The 23,079-nt window shown below is 55.3% G+C and overlaps 2 protein-coding genes across 2 annotated transcripts; one reads left to right on the top strand and one right to left on the bottom strand.

The window, feature by feature from the left end:
- Nucleotides 1-350: 350 nt before the first annotated feature.
- On the bottom strand, nt 351-10,717 carry LOC132079934 (protein eva-1 homolog C-like). Its single transcript, XM_059482833.1, has 8 exons — nt 10,510-10,717; nt 7,335-7,534; nt 3,437-3,560; nt 3,112-3,264; nt 2,805-2,948; nt 2,585-2,656; nt 2,153-2,242; nt 351-1,456 (listed from the first exon to the last, which is right to left on the bottom strand). Exons 1-8 carry the CDS (start codon nt 10,715-10,717, stop codon nt 1,074-1,076), a joined length of 1,374 nt encoding a protein of 457 aa, XP_059338816.1. The 3' UTR covers nt 351-1,073.
- A 2,036-nt stretch (nt 10,718-12,753) lies between these two features.
- On the top strand, nt 12,754-21,406 carry LOC132079935 (chloride intracellular channel protein 2-like). The gene is made up of 6 exons (XM_059482834.1): nt 12,754-12,983; nt 17,376-17,485; nt 17,907-18,032; nt 19,014-19,120; nt 19,505-19,686; nt 19,831-21,406. Exons 1-6 carry the CDS (start codon nt 12,927-12,929, stop codon nt 19,990-19,992), a joined length of 744 nt encoding a protein of 247 aa, XP_059338817.1. The 5' UTR covers nt 12,754-12,926; the 3' UTR covers nt 19,993-21,406.
- The last annotated feature ends 1,673 nt before the right edge of the window (nt 21,407-23,079 follow it).

Raw genomic sequence — 23,079 nt, 5'->3', positions numbered from 1 at the left:
TGGCTTCCTGGCACTGTAGGACTGCTGAGAAGCCCCTCTGCACGGTATCTGGGGAGCTTTGCTCCAGGATTGCTTGCCAGAGAGGAAGCCCCAGGCTGAAGAAGAGCAGCGAGGATAGGGAAGCATCATTCCTGGGTCCCAGATGGACTGCTTTTCCCCTTTCCCTTCCCCTTATTCTTTCCTGTGGTAAAACAGGCCCAGCTTGTTGCCTTCCATGGCCTAGTGCCAGAAGTGCTGATGGGAGGCAAGGTACTTCTCTGCACAGGAGGGCTGAACTTTGCCTTGTTCTTTTTCCCCTTTTCATTATTAATGACCAAGGTCAGGGAGAGATATTGTGCCTAAGAGCTGTTGCATTTATTCACTGGAAAAAAACACAGCAAGTTAAAACTTGGGGTCTCCTGCCACTGGGGAAAATAGAGAGGAAAGCACAGAGCCACAGGGGATGACAGAGCTCCTGAATGCCTGCAGGTAGTGAGAGCCTGTGGTTATGCTGAGCTGCCAATGGCTCCAGCCTGGGGAGCAGCTCCCTTGGCACAGAGGGCTGCATGGCATGCACCCTGGGGGGCTGTGCTGGTGATGCCTGCTGTGCTTGCGCACCCACTCCACCTGCCTCTTCCTATGTCCTGGCCATTCCTGCCTCTCTGCTGCTGACATAGTGCCTAAGTGCAGGGTGTGTTTGCAGCACCAGGAGTGGAAGCCAGTACCCAAGGAGAAATAGGAGCAAGCAGCTTCAAAGGGCTCAGGATAGGCTTGGCACAGCTGATCAGGGTTAAACTCTAGAGCCAGACAATGCAAGCTGAGAACAGGGAGGTTAGGTTAGGGTTAGTGGCATCTGTGGCAAAGAAGCCCATGGCCCACAGAACCATTACACAGCCCCTCATCACACTGAGAGTCTGCATGTCACACCCAGCTGGTGGAGCAGTAGATTGATGGACACACTGGAGCTGCCATGACCCTGCTGCTGCTCAGGATGTCCAGTCACCCCAAGGAGCCTAAACTCTTATGTCTCTCTGATGTTGGATCCCATGGAGCCTGCACCCCTCTGCTGCACTCCAGCCATTTTCTTCCAGTTCTTATTTGGTGGCCGATTTGATCTTGTGTATGGCATATGGGCTTGACTCCTTGGGCATCCAGATCTCCCCACTGTGGTCCTGGTGCTCCACTGCTCCCTCCATCGCTGCCGTCAGCTCGGGGCCGAAGATGCTGTCAGTGGCCCGGTAGGTGCGGGTGAGGCGGCGGAAGGAGGAGTCTGAGGAGCTGTCATCAGGGATGTCTTCATCCTGCTCATCCCGCAGCTTGGTCCTGCCCAGCTCTGAGCTGCTGCCCAGCTCTGGGTCTTTGAGAGCCTCCCCCACCTCCTGGAGGAAGGTTGTTTTGGGGCTGATGATGCACAGCAGCAGCATGAGGCCTCCTGAGACTCCACAAAGAAAGTAGAGGGCAACTTTCTCTGGGACACCTGAAGGGAAAAGGAAAGAAAGACACCGGGGTACAAACTGCTCTGCAGTCTGCGGGGTATCAGTGCCTGCAAAGCCCCTCTGCCAGGCATATGGGAGTAAGAGGAGGGGAGCAGGGATGCCCTCACCACCCAGGCTGCAGAGATAGGACAGACCCTGCCCCAGTGATCATGGAAGTGTCACCTAGACCCTCATCAGCATCCACCAGTCCTGAAATGGGCCTTTCCCCAAAGGAAACCTCCACTGGGATGTGGGGTAGGCAGAGCAGGGGAAAGAATAATCCCTTGTGGGATTAAATGAGTAATTTCCTCTGGCAAGGGAATTTTTTGCCTGCAGAGAGGTGGTCTCCATCAGGGCCTGCAGACAGGGCAGGAAGGAAAAGACCCACTGGGTAATGCGGCCTGTTGGAAAAGGAAGGTCCACAGGCAGGACTGTAGGCACACCATGACTCTTGATGCTGTGGGTCTTTGATGCTTGTTCCGCCTCTGAGCTCCCACTCTACCTGTCCACCCCAAACCCAGCAGGGGTGCTTGGTGCCCTGCTCCTTTGTGTGCCTGTTGGCCCTGCTGGAGAGGTTTGGGGTCTGGCTGCCTCTGAGATGAGCCCTGGGTTGAGCTGGGGCCATCCGTGATGTCAGCCACCCCCCCAGCCTGTCCTGTTTCCCCAGGTACTGCATGAGACCCAGGGAGGGCACATACCCCAAAGGTGAGCAAAAGCTGCCAGAGAGCTAGAAAAAATCATGCGGTCTTCCTGGAGCCTGGAGAACCTGGGCCCTTTGTACCAGCCACCTGCAGTGACAAGGGGGTGCAGGCTCAGGCACGAGGTGCTCTCAGTGCCCCGTGTCCCGGGTGCCTGCTCCTGCCTGTCCTTCCCCATACCACACTCCATCCTTCCTGCACAAGTGTCTGCTGTCCACAGGGATGACCCTGTGTGTCTTCCTCTCCCCTGCTTTCAGTAGATGCCACCTCCATCCCCTCAGAATAGGCACTGACCAAGGGATGGTTTCCACCATGGGACAGGGATGCTAGGCTGGTACCAGGGATGCAGACAAACCATGGAAGGGCTGGTTCACCCCAGCACAGACATGGTGTCACACTGCTTGTGGTGTAACCTTCTTCCCCCCACATTACCGTGTATGTAGTCCGAGAGCAGGAAAGGGTCCGAGGTGTCAGGGCCCACCTCCTCCAGCAGCTGCTTGGGCACTGCAAGGAGAGCACACACCAAGCATCACCACCCTGCTCCTCCCCTGCAGTCCCTGCTTCCCTGGGGGGTCCCATACCCCTGCCTGCCTGGCATGGGGTGGGCAGAGACACTCCACCAGTGGCCCCCGGCTCTGTGGGGAGCTCTCACCACAGGTGTAAGAGACTCGCAGCTGCTTCTTCATGCCAGGGAGGCACGGGTCTCCGAAGGTGGCCTTGTCAGCAGCCACAGTGCAGTTCCCCTTGCGGTGGCACTTCTTGGAGACCCTGCGCAGAGCATCTGGAGCCACACACTCTGCAGAGACATGAGGCATGGACCCATGGGCAGAGCTGCTTGCCTCTCCCTGCTGGGCATCAGCCAGCAGAGGCCAAGGGACACAGGTACAGCCCAGTGGTGGACTTGTGCCACACTCTGCATGACTCCTGCCCCATTTCTGTCTCAAACCATTCTGGCATACCTATATGGTGTTCTCCAGTGTTCAAGACATCACATTCTGGTTTGCCCCGCAGGAATCGTCCATAACTTGCAGAATAAATGGCCAGGATGGATTTTGGTCGACACTGCAGCCTGAGCTTGTCATTCTCGCACACGGTCTTGACCCGATGGTTCCCTAGAGAGTGACATCGCTGAGTGCCCTGATGCATCCTGAATCACCTCTCTTAGGCCAAGGGAAGGGTTGAAATAGGGCTGCAGGGTGCAGGAGCAGCCATGCTCTCCTCCCTGCCCCTTTCTGAGCAGCTGAGGTCAGGGAGAGCCCATGCCCAGACTGTGCTCCACCTCACCTGGCCGGCACTTGTAGGAAGCGATGAGATACTTGTGTGTCCCAGGGCATGGGTCTGGCCCAAAGACCTGGCTGTGCACTGAGAACTGGCACCACTGCTGGTCCTGGCACTCAGCCAGCAGCTTCTGGAGAGCAGAGTGGAACACGTGTGAGTTGGGTGAGAAGTCCTGAGGCTGTTCTCACATCCTGTGCATCACTTTCATCACCATGCTCAGGGAAGTGGCCTCACCCTACAGAAGTGTCCCATAGCTGCTCCTGCCCACCCCTGATGCAGACATCCCAATTCCAGTGCCTGTTCCTGAGCCATTTCCCCTCCTGCACCCACTGACCTGTGTGTCCTACACAGCTGTTACTACCTGTGCTGGCATCCCAGTAACATAGCGTACTGTACCGTACTGTACCGTACTGTACCATACCGTACCATTCCATACCGTACTGTACTGTACCGTACCATACCGTACCATACCATACCATACCATACCATACCATACCATACCATACCATACCATACCTACCATACCGTACCGTAATATACCATACCGTACCGTACTGTACCATACCATAATATACCATACCATACCATACCATATCATACCATACCGTACCGTACCGTACCGTACTGTACTGTACCATACCGTACCATTCCATACCGTACCGTACCATTCCATACCATACCATACCATACCATACCATACCATACCATACCATACCGTACCGTACCGTACCGTACCGTACGGTACCATACCGTACCATTCCATACCGTACCATACCATACCATACCATACCATACCATACCATACCATACCATACCATACCATACCATACCATACCATACCATACCATACCATACCATACCGTACCGTACCGTACCGTACTGTACCATACCGTACCATTCCATACCATACCATACCATACCATACCATACCATACCTACCATACCGTACCGTAATATACCATACCTACCATACCGTACCGTAATATACCATACCGTACCATACCATAATATACCATACCATACCATACCGTACCGTACCGTACCGTACCGTACTGTACCATACCGTACCGTACCATAATATACTGTACCATACCGTACTGTACCATACCATACCATACCATACCATACCATACCATACCATACCATACCATACCATACCATACCGTACCGTACCATACCGTACCGCACCATAACATACTGTACTGTACCATACCGTACCATACTATTCCATACCGTACCGTAACGTAACATACCATACCATACCGTACCATTCTGTACTGTACCGTAACATACCGTACTATTCTGTACTCTACCGTACCGTACCGTACCATTCTGTACCGTACCGTGCCGTGCCGTGCCGTGCCATACTGTGTCGTGCTGTGCCATGCCGTGCCGTGCCATGCCGTGCCATGCCATGCCATGTCGTGCTATGCCGTGCCATGCCATGCCATGCCATGCCATGCCATGCCATACCATACCGTCCCACGCTATAACGGACCGCGCGTCTCTAACACCCGTGCCGGCGCGCGCTGACGCAGCTCCCTGGGCTCGCAATGTCCCCGCGGTCCGTGCAATGTCCCCGCGTGGCCACAAGGTGGGGACGAGCGTTCAGCCACGGGCCGGTCGGGCCCCGCCCGTGCCCGAGGCGGCCGCGGCTCCTCTCCCCTCCCGCGCACGGGGCCGGCCCGCGAGCGGCCGAGGTGGGCCCTGGGCTCTGCCGGGAGCCCCTGGGTAGCCCGGCCTTGGGTGGCTGTGGGACTCCCTGCCCCTCCTTTTCCCCTTTTTGTCCCCACAAGTCCAACAGCAGTGGCTCCGTAGCGGAGCAGAGGCTGCCGGCAGAAGTCAGGGGTTTATTCCCTTGCTGCTGTTTCGTGACTCCAGCCCGGGGATTCCAGCGCCCACAACGGAGCGTCTTCTCATCTCTCATTATCCTCCTCTGTCCCTGTCCCTCCCGCCCAGCTCAGGACTGAGCCTCCGCTTGGTCTTCACTGCCTGCCAGAACGGAAATTCACTAAGGAAATACAAGCAATCTCTGTTCCCAGTTGCTGCCTAAGCAGAGCTGAGCTTTGGCCGCAGCTTTGCTCTCTTTGCTCTCTGCTCCAGACATCCTTGCTCCTTAAGCAGCAGCATGTATTCCAGCCCTGTGCCAGCATGGCCACCCTACCTTTACCCAGTATAAACCTGAGCTATACAGACCTGCTCTCAGACCTGCCCTTCGGTTTCCAAGCACCTCTGCCAGGCCATACTCTCCATCCTGCAGAGGGGGGGATCCTGACCTGTGTTTGCAGGATGGCTCATAGGACCAGCCTGGTGCTGTGCCAGCATGGTCTGGCTTGGTGCTTGCAGAGCTCCTGGAACATGCAGAATCCCAGAAGGGGATGTATGGTTGGAGCAGGACCAAGGAGGAGAGCCCTGTGAGCTCCTAAGTAGGGCACTGGCTCTTTCCCTTTTCTTGTAGGCAGCTGCAGTCACTGGCTTTGCAGCAGGTTTGCCCCAGCCCTAGCAAGGAGCTGGAGCAGGGTCTTAGAAAAGCAGCATATGAAATGATGTCCCCATCAAGGGACATTGGCATTAGCTTTGGGGATGTTTCATCTCTTTTCTTTGGTCAGCCTCTGCTTTCCTACCCTTCCCCTGCACCAACTGCTGCCATCAAACTGCCACCCCTTTGGTCTGCTTCACTAATCCAGTCCCTGGGACCTGCCAGCACAGATGAGAGCTGCTTCTGGCAGCTGCCTACTGTGTGTGCCAACCCCAGAGGATGCAGCCACAGGGGTGAGTGCAGCATCTCAGGGGGTCCTGTCCCATTTCATGAACCCAACAGCCTGGCTATGGCACTGCCCCTCTCTCAGAGGCCAGCCCCAGATTCCAGGGCATTCTCTGAGCCTGCTGCTTCCTGTGGGATTGCTCCAAAAGCCATCTCAGGACACAGCAGTGCCGCCTGTGCCAGGCTCTACTCTGGAATGCATGGCAGAACATCTCTTTCACCCTTAACTTCCAAAAATGGTCTAGGAAAAGGGCCCCACAGTGAATGACAGATGATACAAAACTGAGAGGAACTGCTGACTCCCTTGTAGGCAGGGAGGTCCCATAGAGAGACCTCAAGAAATTAGAGGACTGTGCAATCACCAGCCACAGGAAATTCAACAAGGGAAAGTGCTGGATTCTGCACCTGGGAAGGGGCAACCCTGGGTGTATGGACTGGGTGTGTGCTGTGGGTCCTGGTCAACCACAACCTCAATATAAGTCAGCAGTGACCTAGCAGCCAGGAGGGCCAACCTTCTCCTGGGGGGGCATCAGGCTCAGCCAGGCCAGGGAGGGGATTGTACACATCTGCTCTGCATGGGGCAGACTCACTTTGAATACTGTGTGTAGTTTTAGTCACCATAACATAAGGAAGATATGAAACTATTAGAGACCATCCAAAGGAAGGCAACAAATACTGTGAAGGGCCTTGAGGGGAAGCCTTATGAGGACTGGCTGAAGATACTTGGCCTGTTCAGCCTGGAGGAGTCTTGAGGGGGTCCTCATTTCAATCTACAACTTCCTCATGAAGGGAAGAGAAGGAGCAAGTACTGATCTTTCCTCTGTGGTGACCTGTGACAAGACCCGAGGGAACGGGCTGAGGTTGTGTGAGAGCAGGTTTAGGCTGGACGTCAGAAAAAGGTTCCTCTCAGAGGGTGGCTGGGAACAGGCTCCCCAGAGAAGTGGTCTCAGCACCAAACCTAACAGAGTCCAAGAAGTGTTTGTGATTCTTTGATTCCATTATTCTATAATCCTGATGCTGATGAAAACCTCCTGAGGGAATGGTGAGGCTGCATTGCCTGCAGCCCCCCAGGCCAAGCAGGCAGCTCAGTAATGTGGAAACAGAGGGTTGTGCAGCCTGGCCCCGGGATCCCTCCCTCACCAGGTGGGCAGTGGCAGACGTGCACTCGGTGCTCTCCTGGGAGGCGTTGCCGGGGCTGGGGCAGAGGTTGGTGCTGGGCACTCGGCGCCCATAGAAGGCCCCGAGGATGCTGATGGTGGTTTTGCGAGGGCAGACGATGAGGAGCTGCTCTCCATCACAGGTGTGGGCAGTGTGGTTCCTCAGCACCTTGCGCAGGTACCCTGGAAGGGGAAAGCAGGGGTGGCATTGTCCAGAGGAGACACCAGGGCCACAGCAGTGGTGGCACTTGGGCACTCAAGTGCTGGTGGCAGTTTGTATATCTTGGGATGAGGCACTTATGGAGTGAACAAGATCAGAGAAGAACAGCAGCAGAGAAGATGGGCTTGCAGCAAACCTTGCATACAGCATTGCTGCCGGGAGCCTGGAAAGCAGCACAGAATAGCTGAGCTGGTTAGCAACAGGAAAGGAAAGATGGAGGCAGTACAGCAAGTCAGAGAAGATGGACAAATTCTGTAAGGAGTTATCAAGTGTTTAGAGAAAATTAGGCTTGTTATGGGGCCATGGTGAGGAGAGAACAAGTGTGAGCCAGAGATGGTGCCCCAGTGATGATCCCTGGAGTCCGGGTGAGGAGGATGCTCTCTGTCACAAATCTGTCACAAGTAGAGCCATGAGCCAGATGAGAGAAGGGTCCAGGGGCTGCTGCAAGCTCCCACAGCTGGCCGGGTCAGTATGGATGAGTGTGAGCCACAGAGTCATCACTTGAGCCCAGCTGACCTCAGGTCTCTGCTGAAGAAGCCCAGTGTGTTGCTGCAAACTATTCCTGGCCCACAACCCTTTCAATGGGAACTGGCCCTTCCCTCCTTGAATTCCCATCACAGAATGCTTCTTCCTTTCAATCCTGCCTAGTTCATGTCCCAAACTACTGCACCTGTTGTTTTCCCTACAGGGGACAACAAAGTGGGACTGTCTGGGGCAGTCTCTCCAAGGGCTTAACACGCAGCATTGGCTCCAGTTAGCATTGGCTGTACTGGATGGGCAAGGAGTCTGTTTTAGTAAGAGCTTTTCAAGCTGCCAGGTGCTCTGAGCAGACACCAGTTGCTGGAGAAGACTGAGGAAGCAAGAAAAGCTGACAAAATGTGATGTGTAGGCCCTGAATGAAGCACTTTGCATCTTTGAATAAAACAAAACGAAAGAGGAAGCATCATAACCAAAGGGGAAGCATTATTTTGAGGCTTGGGAGACTGCAGCAGGGCAACATGGGGCTGCTGAGCAGATCACAGACCCCAGACCCCAGCTCTGGAGTCTTTGGAGGAACTTGCAGCTCAGCCCCAGGCCAGTACTGGGGCCTAGGGCAGGACATGCACCCTGTCCCCCAGCCCCCAGTGTGTCAAACTCCTCCAAACCGAGACAAGAAGGTGGGAGCAACCCCCCCACCCCTGCAAACTGGTGCCAGGCTCAGCAGCACAAAGGGCCCCTTTGACCTTCAGTGCTGCCACTAACCCTTCAGCATCTGCAGTCAGCATCCCTCCCTGGGATGTCAGCGGGTGCAGCTGGGAGCTGCCTCCAGCCTGGAGTGAATCTCTCCCTTGGCATTATCCCTCACAAACTGGGATGAGCAAGTGGGTGGCCACAGCATCCCAGAAGCAAGCCCTCAGTTGCCTCTCTGCATGATGGAGGAAAGAAGAAAGGAGAAGTACAGGAGGGTAGATGGCAGTAGACAAGGTGCTCTAGCCAGGTCAAAGCTCCAGATGCAAAGATACTCTTTGAATGGCACAGAGCTGGATCAGACCCTTGGAGTGCAGAGCTCATGAAGAGGGGACAGGACAAACTGTCCTGTCCCTCTCCTCTGGTTGCCCCATATCACTGGATGCTGGGGCCTGTGAGGGGCACAGGACCCTGCCCAGGCTGCCAGCCCCCATCCCCTTCCTCTGCATCAGCCCCATACCTGGCAGCAGTCAGATGCTCCTGAAGGTTTCAGAGCCACCCTGGCCTTGACCTCTGCCTAGCACTGACTCCAAACCCAACCCATACCCAACACTGCTGGATGTAGGGCTGTCTAAACTCCCCACTGCTGGGCAACCTTGGATGCAGAGGGCTCAGACAAATCCTAGGGATGGCAGGCAAGTCAGGGGAGAAATATGAGAAGAAATGGGTTTCCCCAAATCCAGCCTTGAGGCAGCCACCCTATTCTGCTGTCATGCCAGCTGCAGGCACCAGTGGTTTGTATTTTAAAATTGAGGCTCAAACATTGCCATGGGTACAGAGGTTTCTCCATCACACTCTTTTGGGTCAGTGAGCAGTTGTGAAGATGGTTTTTGGGTGGAGCTATGTCAAGGAGGCTGTAGGCAGACTTTGTGAGTGATTCCTGCCAGTACAGCTGACTCAATCTCCGGTGCTGTGGTTGTGCCGTTAGCTCTGCCCCGATGAAATCACATCCTCCTCACCACAGCCCACACTGCAGCATCAGCCCTGCACCCACCTGGGCTCAGCTGAGGAGACGGAAGGCGTGCATGGCTGTTTTCAGATGATCCCTGGGGAATGCCTGGTACCCAGCCTGCCTGCACCTGTCCTGACTGTTCAAAGAGCTGGGACAGAAGGGATCCCAAATTTCTGCCTTGTCTACACCTATAAGGTTCACTGGCACAGCCCTGGGGAGAGCTTCTGCCCCATGCTGTATCCTCTGGCAGGGGACCCTGCAGCACCCCTGCTCATGAGTGCTCTAGCTGGGGCACAGCCACCAGCTCCATCTAGGGACCAGGTACAGCTTCAACCCAACTCTTCCCTCTCCTCAGAGCAGGGAAGGCTGGCAGGGTAGCCCTGAATGCTCCTTCAGCTCTACACACTGCCCAGCACCGAGGACATGAGCAGCGTGGCTGAGGGGATGCTCAGCAAAGCTCAGGGACTGGCTTGATGTTTGTTTCTTTGAATTTCTGCCTGCAAACCGTCCGAGAGAGCTCAGCGGAGCTGGGGAGCCACTCTCACGCACCCCAGGGCTGTGGGATGTGTGCAGTGTGTTTTCAGAGAACACCGCGGTGCGGAGATGAAGAAGTCTTAGCATTTTGGGGAAACTCACTCTGGCCTGCCATAGTTTATACCTCACTTGTCCCTGCCCCACCAAAGTGCTGTCGCTTGTCTCTCCCATCCTACCAGCACAGTTCTCAGCATCCCCCTCCCGCCCGCCTTCGCCCTGACTCACCGGACAGCTCCGGGCTGGCCTCCAGACGCACAGCAAAGCAGAGGAGGACGGCGGTCACTGCCGGCCGGAGCAGCCCGGCCATGGCCCGGCCGCCGTGTCCCACCGGCCGCTGGCACCAGCCGGGGCTCGGCGGCGGGCGGGGCTGGCGCTGCGCGGGGACAATGGCTCGCTTCTCTGCCCTGCCCGTCCCGGCGCTCGGCGGGCACATGGGCACTCGCCCTTAGCCTGCTGCCCAAGGCCAGAGGCTGCTCGGGACAGCTGGGTCACTCTCAGCGCAGGAACACTTCCCCCAGGGCACCCTGTTACGGGTGAGCCGTGCCTTGGCATCCCAGTGCTGGCAAAGAAACTGACAGCCCCTTCCCTCCCGCCTGTTCCCCCTGGGCACAGGAACAGGGCTTGACAAGGTTTCCAAAGTGCCCCCAGTTTTCTGCCAGACACGGTGAGACAGAAATCCAGATAAATGTGTGCTGTAATCTCAATCTCGGCAAATGTCCGGCCATTCACTCTGTGAGGAGGAAGGGAAAGGCTCCTTGAAGTGCCTCCCAGGCGGCTGTTCCTGCAGAAAAGACAAACACCCTGCACCCGACAATGTGGGAAGGGACCTCTTTGCTGCCACGTTTCTGCCCCCCGGTCTCTGTGGGGCCAGGTACTGGGCATCCTCACACCTTGTGAGGAGGGCACCGTGTCATACTGTGCCTCCCACCTGCAGGACTTAGATCCGATCCCTGCTTGCTGCTTCAGCTGGAGGGAAATGCCGTGGACTGACTGGAGCTGCTGGCTCTTCTCCCGGCTGAGATCAGCAGAGACAGCAGCAGCTGGCAGTGCCAGGAGCCATCACAGCTCTCAGAGGCTCAGCACTGCCCCGGCAGGGGTAGCTGGGGAGGCTGTGGCAGCAGTGGGTGCTGGCACACCTCACCTGGGGTGCACAGCACGAGCTGCGTGGTGGGTGTTGAGCTTGTGGTGGAAGTAATGCCATGGCCCTGGGGGACACTCACAGTGCTATCAATACATACCTCTTGATTATGGGAGTATGAGTCAGAGTGTCCTGTCCCATTGATTAGGGTTCCAAATTCTCCCAAAGTTTTGATGGGGCAGAAAAAAATTTCCCACCCCCTGCAACCCCCAGTGTTAGCACCACTCTGGGCTGTGTAGCAGGACCAGGGGAAACATCTTTGTTGGGGAGTCAGCTCCAGGGGTCTGCAAAATAATTTCCTGTTCTAATTACCTTGGGGGAGATTGCTGTCTGATCAGGGGTTGATTATTTGGGGAAAGCTGGAGCTTATCTGAGCTGGGGGGGGGCTGGCTGAGTCAAGCATTGGGGATCCCCATTTTGTGCAATGGTACCAGCTATGTGGTCTAGGGTGCAAGACAGGTCTTGCCTAAGAGTTAAGCCTGTGTGTGCTGGGAAGCTATCTCTGCTGTCTCTGCAGCCAGGGTGATCTGACTGCAAACAGTTCCCTCCCATCCTGGGAGGAAAGCAAGCTGTTCATCCTTCCTGCAAAACAGCCCAGTTCCAGGAATGGGGCCCTGCTGAAGGTCAGCCCTGAAGACCTCCCATCCTACCATCCTGCTAAGCACCACATAGCTGGGCAGCTGCCAGGGGCACTGTGGGGCTCCCCACTGCTCCCCGGCATGCTTCAGCATCTTTTATCTCCTGCCTAGCTTAAGATTTTGCAGTCCTTCCCACCCAAGGGCTATGCCCCACCTTCAAAAAGTCAGTGACATGTGCCCAAACTGCTCCACTCAGCTTCCCTGAGCACTTGCCCCGTGCAGCCCAGCTCCTTGCAGCAAGGGGTGCTCAGACAAGCCACACAGGGATCCCCTGAGGGTGCCGGGCTGGGAGAGGAGCCCTACGTTTCCTCCGGGTGGCTGCCTGTCATAATGCAGCTGCAGAAGGCAGCGAAAAGGTCAGCCAGGTTCACCCCAAACTGATAAAGAAGCCCTGGGGTACTGGACACCAGCATGAGGGTGGGAGAGTGGCAAAGGGCCAGGACTGGAGCAGCAGGAGGAGCAACAGGCAAGACATTTCCTCTATAGACCCCTGCTCCCAGCTGGGAAGACTTAGCAGCAGTGCTGTGGACTAGAGTTGCTGGGGATGCCAGCCCACTGCTCAGAGGCACTGGAGGAGCACCTGGGTGGGTGCGATAGACTCTGAATGTGACCAGATAGACCCGTGCTGAGTCACGTCTTTGAGGCCCTGCAGCTTCCTCCCTTGCTGGCGGGTCCTGGCACACACCCCATTGCTCCTCCCTTCTCAAAAGGAAGAAAAGTGTGAGCTCCAGCCCTCTGCGGAGTAAGAGCAGCCAAGAGGCCCAAGGCACCGGCCCTCTGAAAGCCTTCCCCCATCAGAGCTCTGCAGGGCACAGATCCACTCACACAGCAGCGTGCGGCCGGCGGTCTCTCCCCACACTGCAGGAATGGACAGTCGGCAGCACAACACCCCCAAGGAGCCTGAGATCGAGCTGTTCGTGAAGGTGGGTCTCAGGGGGGGCAGTGACTCTTTGGCTCACCCTCACCAAGATCCAGCTGGGTGCAGGTTTTCATGTTCTGTGAGGCTGGAGATGGGTACTGATTTCAGTGTCACTCGCCACAAGGGCTGGCTAAATGGTTGCCCAAACAGGGGGACCACACGGTGGTGTGGGGACTGTGGGGACTGTGGGGATTGTGGGGACTGTGGGGTGTCACACTCAGCAGTCTGAGAGATGCCCTGGTCTTGTGATGGTTGTGCACCCCAGAGAAGTGGCACTGGTGGCAGCAGCATGATGAAGGAGTGGGAACACACATGCTTCTCAAAACCGAGATAAGACAAGCCCCAGCCTGGGAACAACAAGCAGGAGGGCTGGCAGCAGCCACTTCAGCCTCTTCTGAGGGCAGAGTTATGAAACAAGCATGGCTGGCTTGGGGAACTGGTGCGGGACTCCACATGTGGGCAAGATGGGGCAGCACCACGGAGGGGTATTGGCTGAAAATGGTTTCTGTTTTTTTTCCTGTTAAGCAATTTGCTGAACCCTTTCCTTGGAATAGTTTAACTCTCAAGTTCAAAATATCTGCAGTGGCCATGGGCAGTGCACAAAGAGAGGAGCCAAAGCTGGTGGCCGGTGACTGTGTCTGCCCACAGCGATGCCAGGGGCCCTGCTGACAATGAGAAGGAGGCAATGCCTCTCTGTGCCACCTCATCAAGGTTTTAAGGGTGGTTTCTCTGTAGGCACTCGGGCCCATGGGCTTCATTGCTCTCCTCCTGGGGCAGTTTGGTGCCCAAAAGGTCAGAGACACCAGCTTCCTTGGCACAGGCACCCAGCAGTCCTAGGCACTGAATGGTGCCTTCCTTGGGTAGTAGTTAGACATATTTGCTAGAAAGGATTATCTGAGCCTTCCCAGGAGAGTTCTTCCTCTGTGCCAAAATTGTAGCCACAGCACTTCTTGATGGACATTGAGCTTTGCTGAGCTGGGTCTGGACAAGTGTATTCTTGGTAAAAGTAATCTGCCTTGAATTCTCTGCTTAACACTTTTCCTTGAGACGGCTGGAAAAGAAAACACATGAGGTGGCTGCAATGGCAGCGGCACATTCTAGGGGATTTTCAGAGGGAAGTGAAACAGAAAACCAGCAGCATCATCAGGACTTCCCCTGTGCTGTAATTCAGCGTGAAAAAACCCTCCTGGTTTGTCTGTTCACAGAAAAGTTGATGCTGTGCCTCCCCCTCCCAGCACTCAGGACTCAGTTTTACTTTTAAAGACACGGTGGCTCTAGCTGCTGGCAGGAACCTTCCTTTGCCTTCAGCACCTCTCCAGGCTGGGAATGCCCCAGACACAGCTGTTGCTGTGAGCAGTGGCAGCTGTAAATCATGGGGAAAGCCGGTGCTCTCACAAGCGCCTACTGGTACAGCATGGCATGGCATGGCATGGCACGGCACCCTGCCTAACTTTCACTTTGGCACACACTGGAGTTACAATGGTAAGGATGGACAGGTGCAGAGCAAGTCCCACTTTAGCCTGGGGTTGGGGTGGGTGGTTTCCAAGGGGCTGGCAGTTTCTCACCCTGCCATGTCCCTGGCAAGAGCATTGTCTTGTTGCCTGGGAGGCTCTCCCTGCCTGGGAGGAAACTCTGCTTTGGAGCTCTACCAGGCATTTAGCTGCTTTCTGGCTCTCGGGGTGGTTGTGGAAGCTGTGGTAGGTTCCATGGGGACTGAATATTTAGCAGTGCCCCAAGCAGGCAAAGCTGTTTCCTCCTCCCACTGCATTTTAAGATTGTTTCACCATGGGGAAACCACAGGAACTGTGAAGTAGCTTTGGGGTTTCAATGCCCTATGCAGCCTAGTGACGCCTCAGAAAGTTGGGGCTAAAAGCCTGCAACCCTCCTAGAGATTCTGTGCTAGTCCACGCTGGGTTTCTCTATCATCTGAGGGTAAAAGATTGAGGAATGTCAGTCTGTGCCCTCCCCCCGCCCAGTTCCTGCGGCAGCGGGAGGAGCAGCCGAGGCACTTTGGGGAAGGAAGTGCAGAGCAATGACTCCCCCTGCTCCGTGCTGCTCTGCGGTCGGCAGCGAGGGACGGCACATGGCTGCAAGGCTCCTCTGAGGGCTCCCGGATCCCTGAGGCTCCCCCCACGGCCCTTCCAGAGCCTGATGCTACCACAGCAGCTGGTGGAGCTCCCCTCCAATTCCTCCAGATAAGGGTTTTGGCTCTGAGCATCCTGGTACAGGCCTGATTCTTTCTTCCGGCAGAGGCCATTTTGATTTTCTTTCCACTCTAGTCCGAAACTCCTCACCTCTCTCTTTTGAAAAGGGAAGGGGGAAGACCAGCCTGACCAACTCAGACTGGAGACTGGAGCTACCAGACAAGCATGGGAAAACCTGAAGCAGGTGACCAGAGTCTATGCCCAGAGCAGGCCGTGCGACAGGCACCCCTCCCCTCAGTGACCCCCAGCCCACCCTGCCCCACCGCTGTCCCAATGCCCACCAGGGCTGTGTGCTGCCATGGCTGAGCACAACAGCTCCTGGGGGCACAACAGGACAAAATACGCCCTCTCATTCCCAGCCTTGTGACAGGCCAGGGCAGTCGAAGAGACTGCAGCTGGCAGGGAGAGCAGGGAGGAAAGCATTGGTCCTCATGCTAGGCCGCCACAAAAGCACTGGCTGTGCTGTTGATTCTGGAGATGCTCCACAGCATGGCCGTAGTTTGGGTCGTAGGTGGCAGAGGTGCTGGGGAGGGGCAGCAGAGATGCCTTGTGCTCTTACCCATGGGCAGCCCTTGAGGCTCTTCTCTGACTCTCCCCTCCAGCTCCTTCAAAGGAAGATTGAGACCCAGTTACACTCCTTTCCAAAGAAGCTCTATTTGCTATCAATGACACAGGATGTTCCTGAGCTGTAGCCCCTCTGGGAGTATTTGCTATTAATACACACTGACCAGCCTCGTGTAGATTTCAGTTTTACTGTTGGGCACACGTCCTAGGGAATCAACGTTTTTCAGTTCCCATTTCGTTCCTCAGATTTCATGACATAAAAAGTACTTATTAAAAGTAATTTTTGGTCCTCTGGAAGGACTGAAAGGTCTTGGCATGATGGAAAAACAGAACCCCTGCTCCAGCTTACTACCTGGAGTATTGGAAGATTGTTTTGATCCTTTACAGTCTCCCTAAAGGTGAGTTTGATGTCAGTGTTCTCTTCCTGGAGAAGCCGTGCACTACATATTCCACAGGTTTTTGAGTGTCTGTGGTGAATTGTAGCACCTACCTCCAGCCCAGGAGAACCAGGCCCAGGTCTCTGTCTCTCAGCCATCCTGTCTTATGGTCCCAAAAGAGGTGTGAGCTCTGGAGCCATGTCCAGCTGCCCACCCTGGATGTTTTTGCTGCTACTTGACTCTGCCAGATCCTCTTAAATCTCATTGCCCTCCTGCTTAACCTCAGGGCTGCAGCTCACTATCAGATATCAAAGCAGAGTGCAGAGCTGCCCACTAAGGCTCATGTCTCACCACACACGGCTCCAAGGGAGCAGCATCCTTCTGTAATAGGGCTGGCATGAGCTGTGCTGCTCCTCCCTGCCAGGGCAGGGTGGCCATGAGCTGGAGCACCACACCTCACATGCAGCTTAGGAACCTGGTAATTCTCTTAAAGAAGCTGAGTTTCCTGTGAGCCATTTTACCTCTTACCACAGCACAACTTCCATCTCACAGCAGCATCTCAGCCAGGTTTTGTGAACAAGAGAACTTGCTCTTATCAAACTCCTCATAAGGTGTTTTGGTTGTTTTTGCGAAGGATATTTTCAGCTGCTACATAGCAAGGCAATGTGCTTCACTCTGCCTGTGTCTGTGCTCATGCAGAGGGGCTGCAAAGGGTTCCTTTAGCAGCTGACAGTCCGCTCTGTTTCCTCCCAGTGCTGTGTGGGATGCCAACACAAATTCTCTTTGGCACAATCCTCCAGCCTGGGGCAGGCTGCTGGGTGGCTCTTGGGCTGGCCACATAGTGCCGGGGTTTGTTAAACACACACGAGATGGGAGGCAGACATGATCAACACATGAAAACAAATTGCTATTTTCCTGGCAAACATGAGCTCATTTCCCTTCTCCCACTGTCTCCAGACTGGCGTCCTAGCCAAGAGGACCCTCCCTTCCTCCCCATCCATTAGCAAACACTTTCTGCCTCCTTCTCCACTTCCTCCCGGCTTGATCTCACATTTCAGGGAAGGATCCAACCCCTTGCATCCTGAGTATGCTCTTGGTGGCCCTCAGGGCCCTAGCTCAGGGTGGGTCCTACAGCTGAGCCCCCCGGAGTCGGGAGGGGCTCCCTGCAGTGTGCTGTACCCAGTGGCTCTGCAGGTCTGGGCACCCGGTCTGTGAAAGGGTTAAATCTTCATTTTTCTGCTTTCCTGGCAGGCTGGTCTGGATGGAGAAAACATTGGAAACTGCCCCTTCTGCCAGCGCCTCTTCATGGTGCTCTGGCTGAAAGGGGTCAAGTTCAATGTCACCACGGTGGACATGACCAGGTGAGGTGGCACTGAAGCCCTGGGCCAGCACTGGGGTGGGATAGGCCCTGCTCAGCTCTCCCATCAGCACTTCTTCCCCCTGCCTGCTCTGTAGCCTGTGTGTCACTGCACAGGGACAATCACTGCCCACACACTGCCCACCTCACTTGGGCAAGTGTAGGTCAGCACGGACTTGGGCCACCTGCCAGTGTGCATGGCCCAGGGACTCCCTGTCCTGCTGGATGTGAGGATGACTGATGGACCACTGGGCAGATCCAGAGGCTGGAGAGCACTTGTCAGCTCCCTGAAGCCAGCAGAGCTGGGAATGTTCCTGGTCCTGTGCTACCTCCTAGTCCCCACCTCTGCTGTGGCTGCTTTCCTTGGGGACTGGTGGAGGCAGATCTGCTACAGGCTCTGAGCCAGCTTGTTTTCTCTGCTCCAGGAAACCTGAAGAGTTGAAAGATTTGGCACCGGGCACCAACCCACCCTTCTTGCTGTTCAACAAGGAGCTGAAAACAGACTTCATCAAGATTGAGGAGTTCCTGGAGCAGACCCTGGGTCCACCCACGTAACTGCAAACTCACTCCTTCCCCATTTCGGGGCTGTCACAGTGTTGTCCAGGGCGTGGCAGATTGGGGAACTGAGGCAGGGTGCCAGGAGGTGCCCCAGGGCAGCCCGGGCAGGTGGATTCCCCCCAGCCCCTGAGCCTGCTCTGCAGGGCAGCCCTTTGGTGCTGAGGGGCTGGGTCCCCTGGGCAGGGCACGGGGACAACAGGAATAGAAAAGAGGGGGAGGAAATGCACCAGCCATTACACCCCTGCTCTGGGGGCAGAGGGGAAACATGGGGAGGTCCCTGCAGGCACCCTGGCACTGGTGGGTTTGCCACTAGCTGTGGCAACCGGTCTTGAGGTAGAGGGGAATGTGAGACCCCATTGCTTGTTTATGTTCAGTGCACTCAGCTAATGAAAGCAAATGCCCTTGCTTGACAGCAGCAATGCAGGTGACCCATAGGGTGGTTGGGGAGGTGGTCTTCCCTGAGCTCACTGGGGAGCCCTCCAAACCAGCCTCCCCAATGCCCTGGGTGGCTGCAGGCCCCCCACTGCTGCAGAGGAAGCTCAAATACATTTGTCACCTGCCTCCTTGAATGTGTCTGCCTTGCAGCACACCCTGGAACATGTCAAACAGAAGACAGTTCCTGAGGAAGTCATGGGGAGCTCCTGGCTTCCTGAGACCCCTCTGTGCCAATGTGTGTCCTCTGGGCTGGGCCAGAACTGCCTGAAGGCAGAGCTCTGCCCTGGGGTTCTATTGCCACCAGTGTTCCCAAACTGTGGAGTATCTGCCCTGAGATTGTGTCCTGGCAAACAACCCAGATAGAAGACACAGCTCACAGGGTGGCAGCTGCAGTAATTTACATCATCATGATTCTCCCACAGACAGATGAACATCCCCTGCATCCTCCAGTACCAGCCCTGGGCTCTGTGGCCCAGGAACTGACACTGCTGTATCCCTGCTCCGTTCCTGCCTGCACTGACATAAATGTCTTTTCCAAGGTATCCACACCTGAGCCCCAAGTACAAGGAGTCCTTTGATGTGGGCAGTGACATCTTTGCCAAGTTCTCAGCATACATCAAGAACCCACGCAAAGAAGCAAATATCAGTAAGGACTGGGGTTGTTGGACTCTTATCAACCATGCTGCAGCACGAGAAATGCTTTTGTCTGATGGCAAATCCTGCCATGGGCTTAAGGTTCCTGCTGCCTGCCTCACCAAAACCTCCTTGGGAAATGGAGGGGCAGAGGGGAAGGATAAAGGCAGTTCTCTTTTCCCTGCACAGGGATAACAGCAGAGCATAGGGTGATGCTGCTGTAGTCCCCTGGGATCAGAGACGGGCCAGGGTCAATGCTGTGTCCTGATAGTGTGGCCCCGAGGGCTTTTTCCCTCTCTGCAAAACCTGTGGGAGGCTCAGGCAGCCCAGCACAGCCTAAAGCTTGCCTGGGAATGCAGGGCACACACTCACTACTCTTGGTTTCCCACTCTTCCAGATTTTGAGAAGGCCCTGCTGCGGGAGTTTCAGCGCCTGGATGTTTACCTGAACACTCCTCTCCCAGAGGAGATTGACCAGGATAGCGTGGAGGACATCACCATCTCCAAGAGGAAATTCCTGGATGGAGACCATCTGACTCTGGCTGATTGCAACCTTCTGCCCAAACTGCACATCATCAAGGTAATACCATTGGCCCCCGCGGCCAGGGTAGGGGGGGTACCTGCTCCAAGAAGAGTGGACAGGGAGTCCCCGTGCCAAAGCCAGAGAGTGAGTCTCCCCCAGTTCTTGGAAGTTTCAGCCTCCTCCTCCTTCACTCTCTTCTAGATTGCAGCCAAAAAGTACCGTGACTTCGAGATCCCAGAGGACATGACGGGCGTCTGGCGGTACCTCAACAATGCCTATGCCTGTGAGGAGTTCAGTCACACCTGTCCTGCAGATGAGGAGATCGAGCACACATATGCCAGCATTGCCAGGAAGATGACCTAGCCATAGGGAGGCGTGGGGTGGCAGCATTGCCCTGGCTCAGCCCTCCAACTCTGCAGCCCTGACACAACCAAAACCAGCTGATGGAGAGACTGGAGAGGGTTTACAACATCGCTAGCTCCTGCCTTTCAGAAACAGCACCTTGCTTCACAGCCCCTGCCACTGCCTCCTCCTTCTGTGCTGCTGGCTGCAGCCCCTGGGCACCAGCAGTGCTGACCAAATGTATATACTGCTCCCATCTGGGTGTAGCTGCATCCCTACTCCCCGAAAATGTTTCTCACAGCCTGTGACTATGTGTCATGGGAAAAGCTGAGGACTAGCCTCCTGCAGTAGCACTTCCTCATCAAGACATGACACCCCCAAATAGCTAGGCCAGCCCAGCCTCCCCATTCCCATTTGTCAGCCCTGCGTGGTCCCAGCCATGCTGTGCTTGTCGTGGGATCCCGGTGCTTCCCCTGGGCTGGAGCTGTTTGTATTTGCCTCTTGCCAACCTGCTCAGCACCTGGGGCCGGCATTTGGACAGCCCTCTCTTCCAAGACATCAGCTCCCTCTGAAGACACGGAAAGGCTTTGCCCATCACATTGAAAATTGTGCTCACTGTTGAGGGCTGTGACATGGGTCTGACTCCCAATGGGACATGGGGGTAGGTGGGTGCTGGGGGTGATGCCTGGTGCAGCAGTGCCAGGACCAGCTATGGGCAGAAACAAAGGGTCAGGGGAGCTGCAAAGGGCCTGAGGATGAAGGGCTGAGGATCAGGGCATCCCTCCTATGACTGCTAGCACCCAGGGCCATGTGCTGCTAGCTGCAATGGCTCCTCCCAGCTCAGAAGTCTTTGTGCTTCGCCAAACCCTGCAGAGGGTGCAGCCATGCTCTAGCTCCATAGCCTCTAGTTCCCACCAACACTTCTGGCACCTGAGGCTGGGAGCAGCCACAGGGTAGGGCACACGTTTGGTTCCCACACTGGAAAGTCCAGGAGAACAGACAGCAGCTGTTTGGCAAAGTGCTGTGTCTGTGGAAAGGTGTGGGCAGTGCCCCTTGGCTCAGCTTGCCTTCACATCCTGTGTTGCTGACATGAAGCATCAAAGCTGCTCTGCACAGCCATGACATCCTATGTTCCCCCTCTGACACTTCCAGCTTCCCCAGGACTCCCACCAGACCTTGAGAATTCAGCCAGCCCTCCCTAACCAGCCCCAGGCAAATGGATACTGTACAGTGGGCATGGTGGGTTCTGTGGGAACTGAAGAAGCGAGCAGAGCCTCGTCAGCCCTCACTGCCACTTTCCTCTTTGCACTAAATGTGTGTCCTCACAAGCCTGCCTCAGATAGTGCTGGGTTTGGGGACTGGGTCTGTTACTAATGGGTTTTGGTTTGTTGTTTTTTATAAACTAAGAATAGCAATAAACTATATTTTAATATGCCTTTCTGGTGTGCTGTCAGCCAGGCACGAAGGCTGCTGGCATAGAGGGTGCTGTGCAGTGGTGGGGGCTTTCCTGCAGTGGAAACTCCTCTGAGGTTTAGCAGAAGTGAAGCTGTAGCTGCAGACTGCTGGCCTGGATCACTGGCTCAGATCAGCCCAATGTGGCTTGGTGCACGGGGCTCTTCCTCCCTGGGGGCAGGACTTGGCACTTCTCCTTGCTGACCTGCACAAGGTCTGGCTTTTCAGAAGCTCTGCTCTTCACTGTGGTGTGTTGTGTCAGTGGGAAGCGCTGTGGAAGGCTGGGCAGATTAACCCTGGCTCCAGTGGGGTTTGGGGGTTGATCAGAAGAGAACATGAGGCCAAGGTTTGGACAAAACACATGGATCCATGCTTTCTTTTTGCATGATCTTCCTTCCTGAGGGCTACCACCTGTCTTCTGCTCTTTTCACATCTCTGCAAGAGGGCAGTGACAAAGCCTTTGGGCACCTGGGCATCCCAAGCTGATTCTCAGTGCATGCTCCAGTCCCTGGAGACAGGGCTCAGCCAGTGGCAAGGCTGGTCCTCTGCTGCCAAAAGCTTCCTTGCTGGAGCAGTATTGGACCTTGCTGGCATTGGGAGGAGCCTCTCCTCTTCATCCCAGAAGCTGGCTGTGCAGTTCCGCCTGGAAGATGTGTCTGTGAGCTCCAGGTGGCTGATGTAACCCTCGGCTCCTCGGCTGGGGTCATCAGGGGACACTCCTGGGGTGGATGCCCCTGCAGACAGGAGAGGTCAGTCTGGGCTTCACAGCAACAGCAAAGTGGCACAATTCAGAGCAAGTGCCGGGGTCCGGGGAGTTTTGGAGAGGGAAATACTCATCCTTTCTCTCTGGAAAAAAGGCAGGCAGTGATGGAGGCTGGTGCTCCAATGTCCCAAAACATCATCCAGGAGACAGGGTCATGAAAGATGGCTTTTCTGAGAGAACAGCACTGAGTGGTGTACACTCTTCCCAAAGCTGCAGGTACAGAGGCAGCCCCCAGCCGCTGGCTCTGTCTGCTGGGACCTGGCCCAGTTCTCCTATGTTGAGGTTTTTCCAGTTCCCATTAGAGATCTTGTTTTTTTCCCCTGACTTCAGTTTCAAATTACCATGCTATCAGCCAACCAGAAATGCTTCTAATTACTTCTCTTCCCCTGGAAGGCTTTAATTCAGAGAAATCCAGCCAGAATGACCTCAACCAGGCCCTTCTTGTTGTGACTGCAACTCGTGCCCTACCTCACTGAGCACATTTCCTAAGGGCAGTGGGGAAGTGACTGACAGGCAGAAGAACATTTTAAACTTTCAAGAGCTTAAAATCCTGAGGTGTTATTCATGGAGGAGAGGAGACAGGGCAACTTGTTCTGTGCCTTTCCCTACCTGCACTGAGGCTGGGGCTCAGACAGGTTGAACAGTGCTTGCTCCTTAGGTGCCACATGGAAAGTCCCTCTGAAGTCTTGGCATGAGATCCACGTTTCTCAGTCTATTGTGTCCTCTCATCTTATGGGGTTGGACATCACAGTGGGACTTTCTTGAGGAAGACAGGACAGGATGATGAGCAGCCTGAGCCTCTATTATTTAATCACGAGGCTGACTGTGACCTGCTGACCACAAAACAGAGGCTCTCATTTCTCATGGAGTCGTTGAAGGTGCATTATCCAGAG

Source organism: Ammospiza nelsoni, chromosome 15 (genome assembly GCF_027579445.1).
Source record: "Ammospiza nelsoni isolate bAmmNel1 chromosome 15, bAmmNel1.pri, whole genome shotgun sequence".
Lineage (NCBI taxonomy): Eukaryota > Metazoa > Chordata > Aves > Passeriformes > Passerellidae > Ammospiza > Ammospiza nelsoni.
The sequence above is the reverse complement of the archived record's forward strand: the minus strand, read 5'-3'. Positions and strand labels throughout refer to the sequence as shown.

Coding starts and splice junctions, on each gene's coding strand:
- LOC132079935 (XM_059482834.1), top strand. CDS start 12,927: ATGGACAGTCGGCAGCACAACACCCCCAAGGAGCCTGAGATCGAGCTG. Junction 18,033..19,013: donor CAGACCCTGGGTCCACCCAC/GTAACTGCAAAC, acceptor GTCTTTTCCAAG/GTATCCACACCTGAGCCCCA. Junction 19,687..19,830: donor CCAAACTGCACATCATCAAG/GTAATACCATTG, acceptor ACTCTCTTCTAG/ATTGCAGCCAAAAAGTACCG.
- LOC132079934 (XM_059482833.1), bottom strand. CDS start 10,717: ATGTGCCCGCCGAGCGCCGGGACGGGCAGGGCAGAGAAGCGAGCCATT. Junction 7,535..10,509: donor GGCCAGCCCGGAGCTGTCCG/GTGAGTCAGGGC, acceptor TTCCCCTTCCAG/GGTACCTGCGCAAGGTGCTG. Junction 2,243..2,584: donor GCTCTCGGACTACATACACG/GTAATGTGGGGG, acceptor TTGTCACTGCAG/GTGGCTGGTACAAAGGGCCC.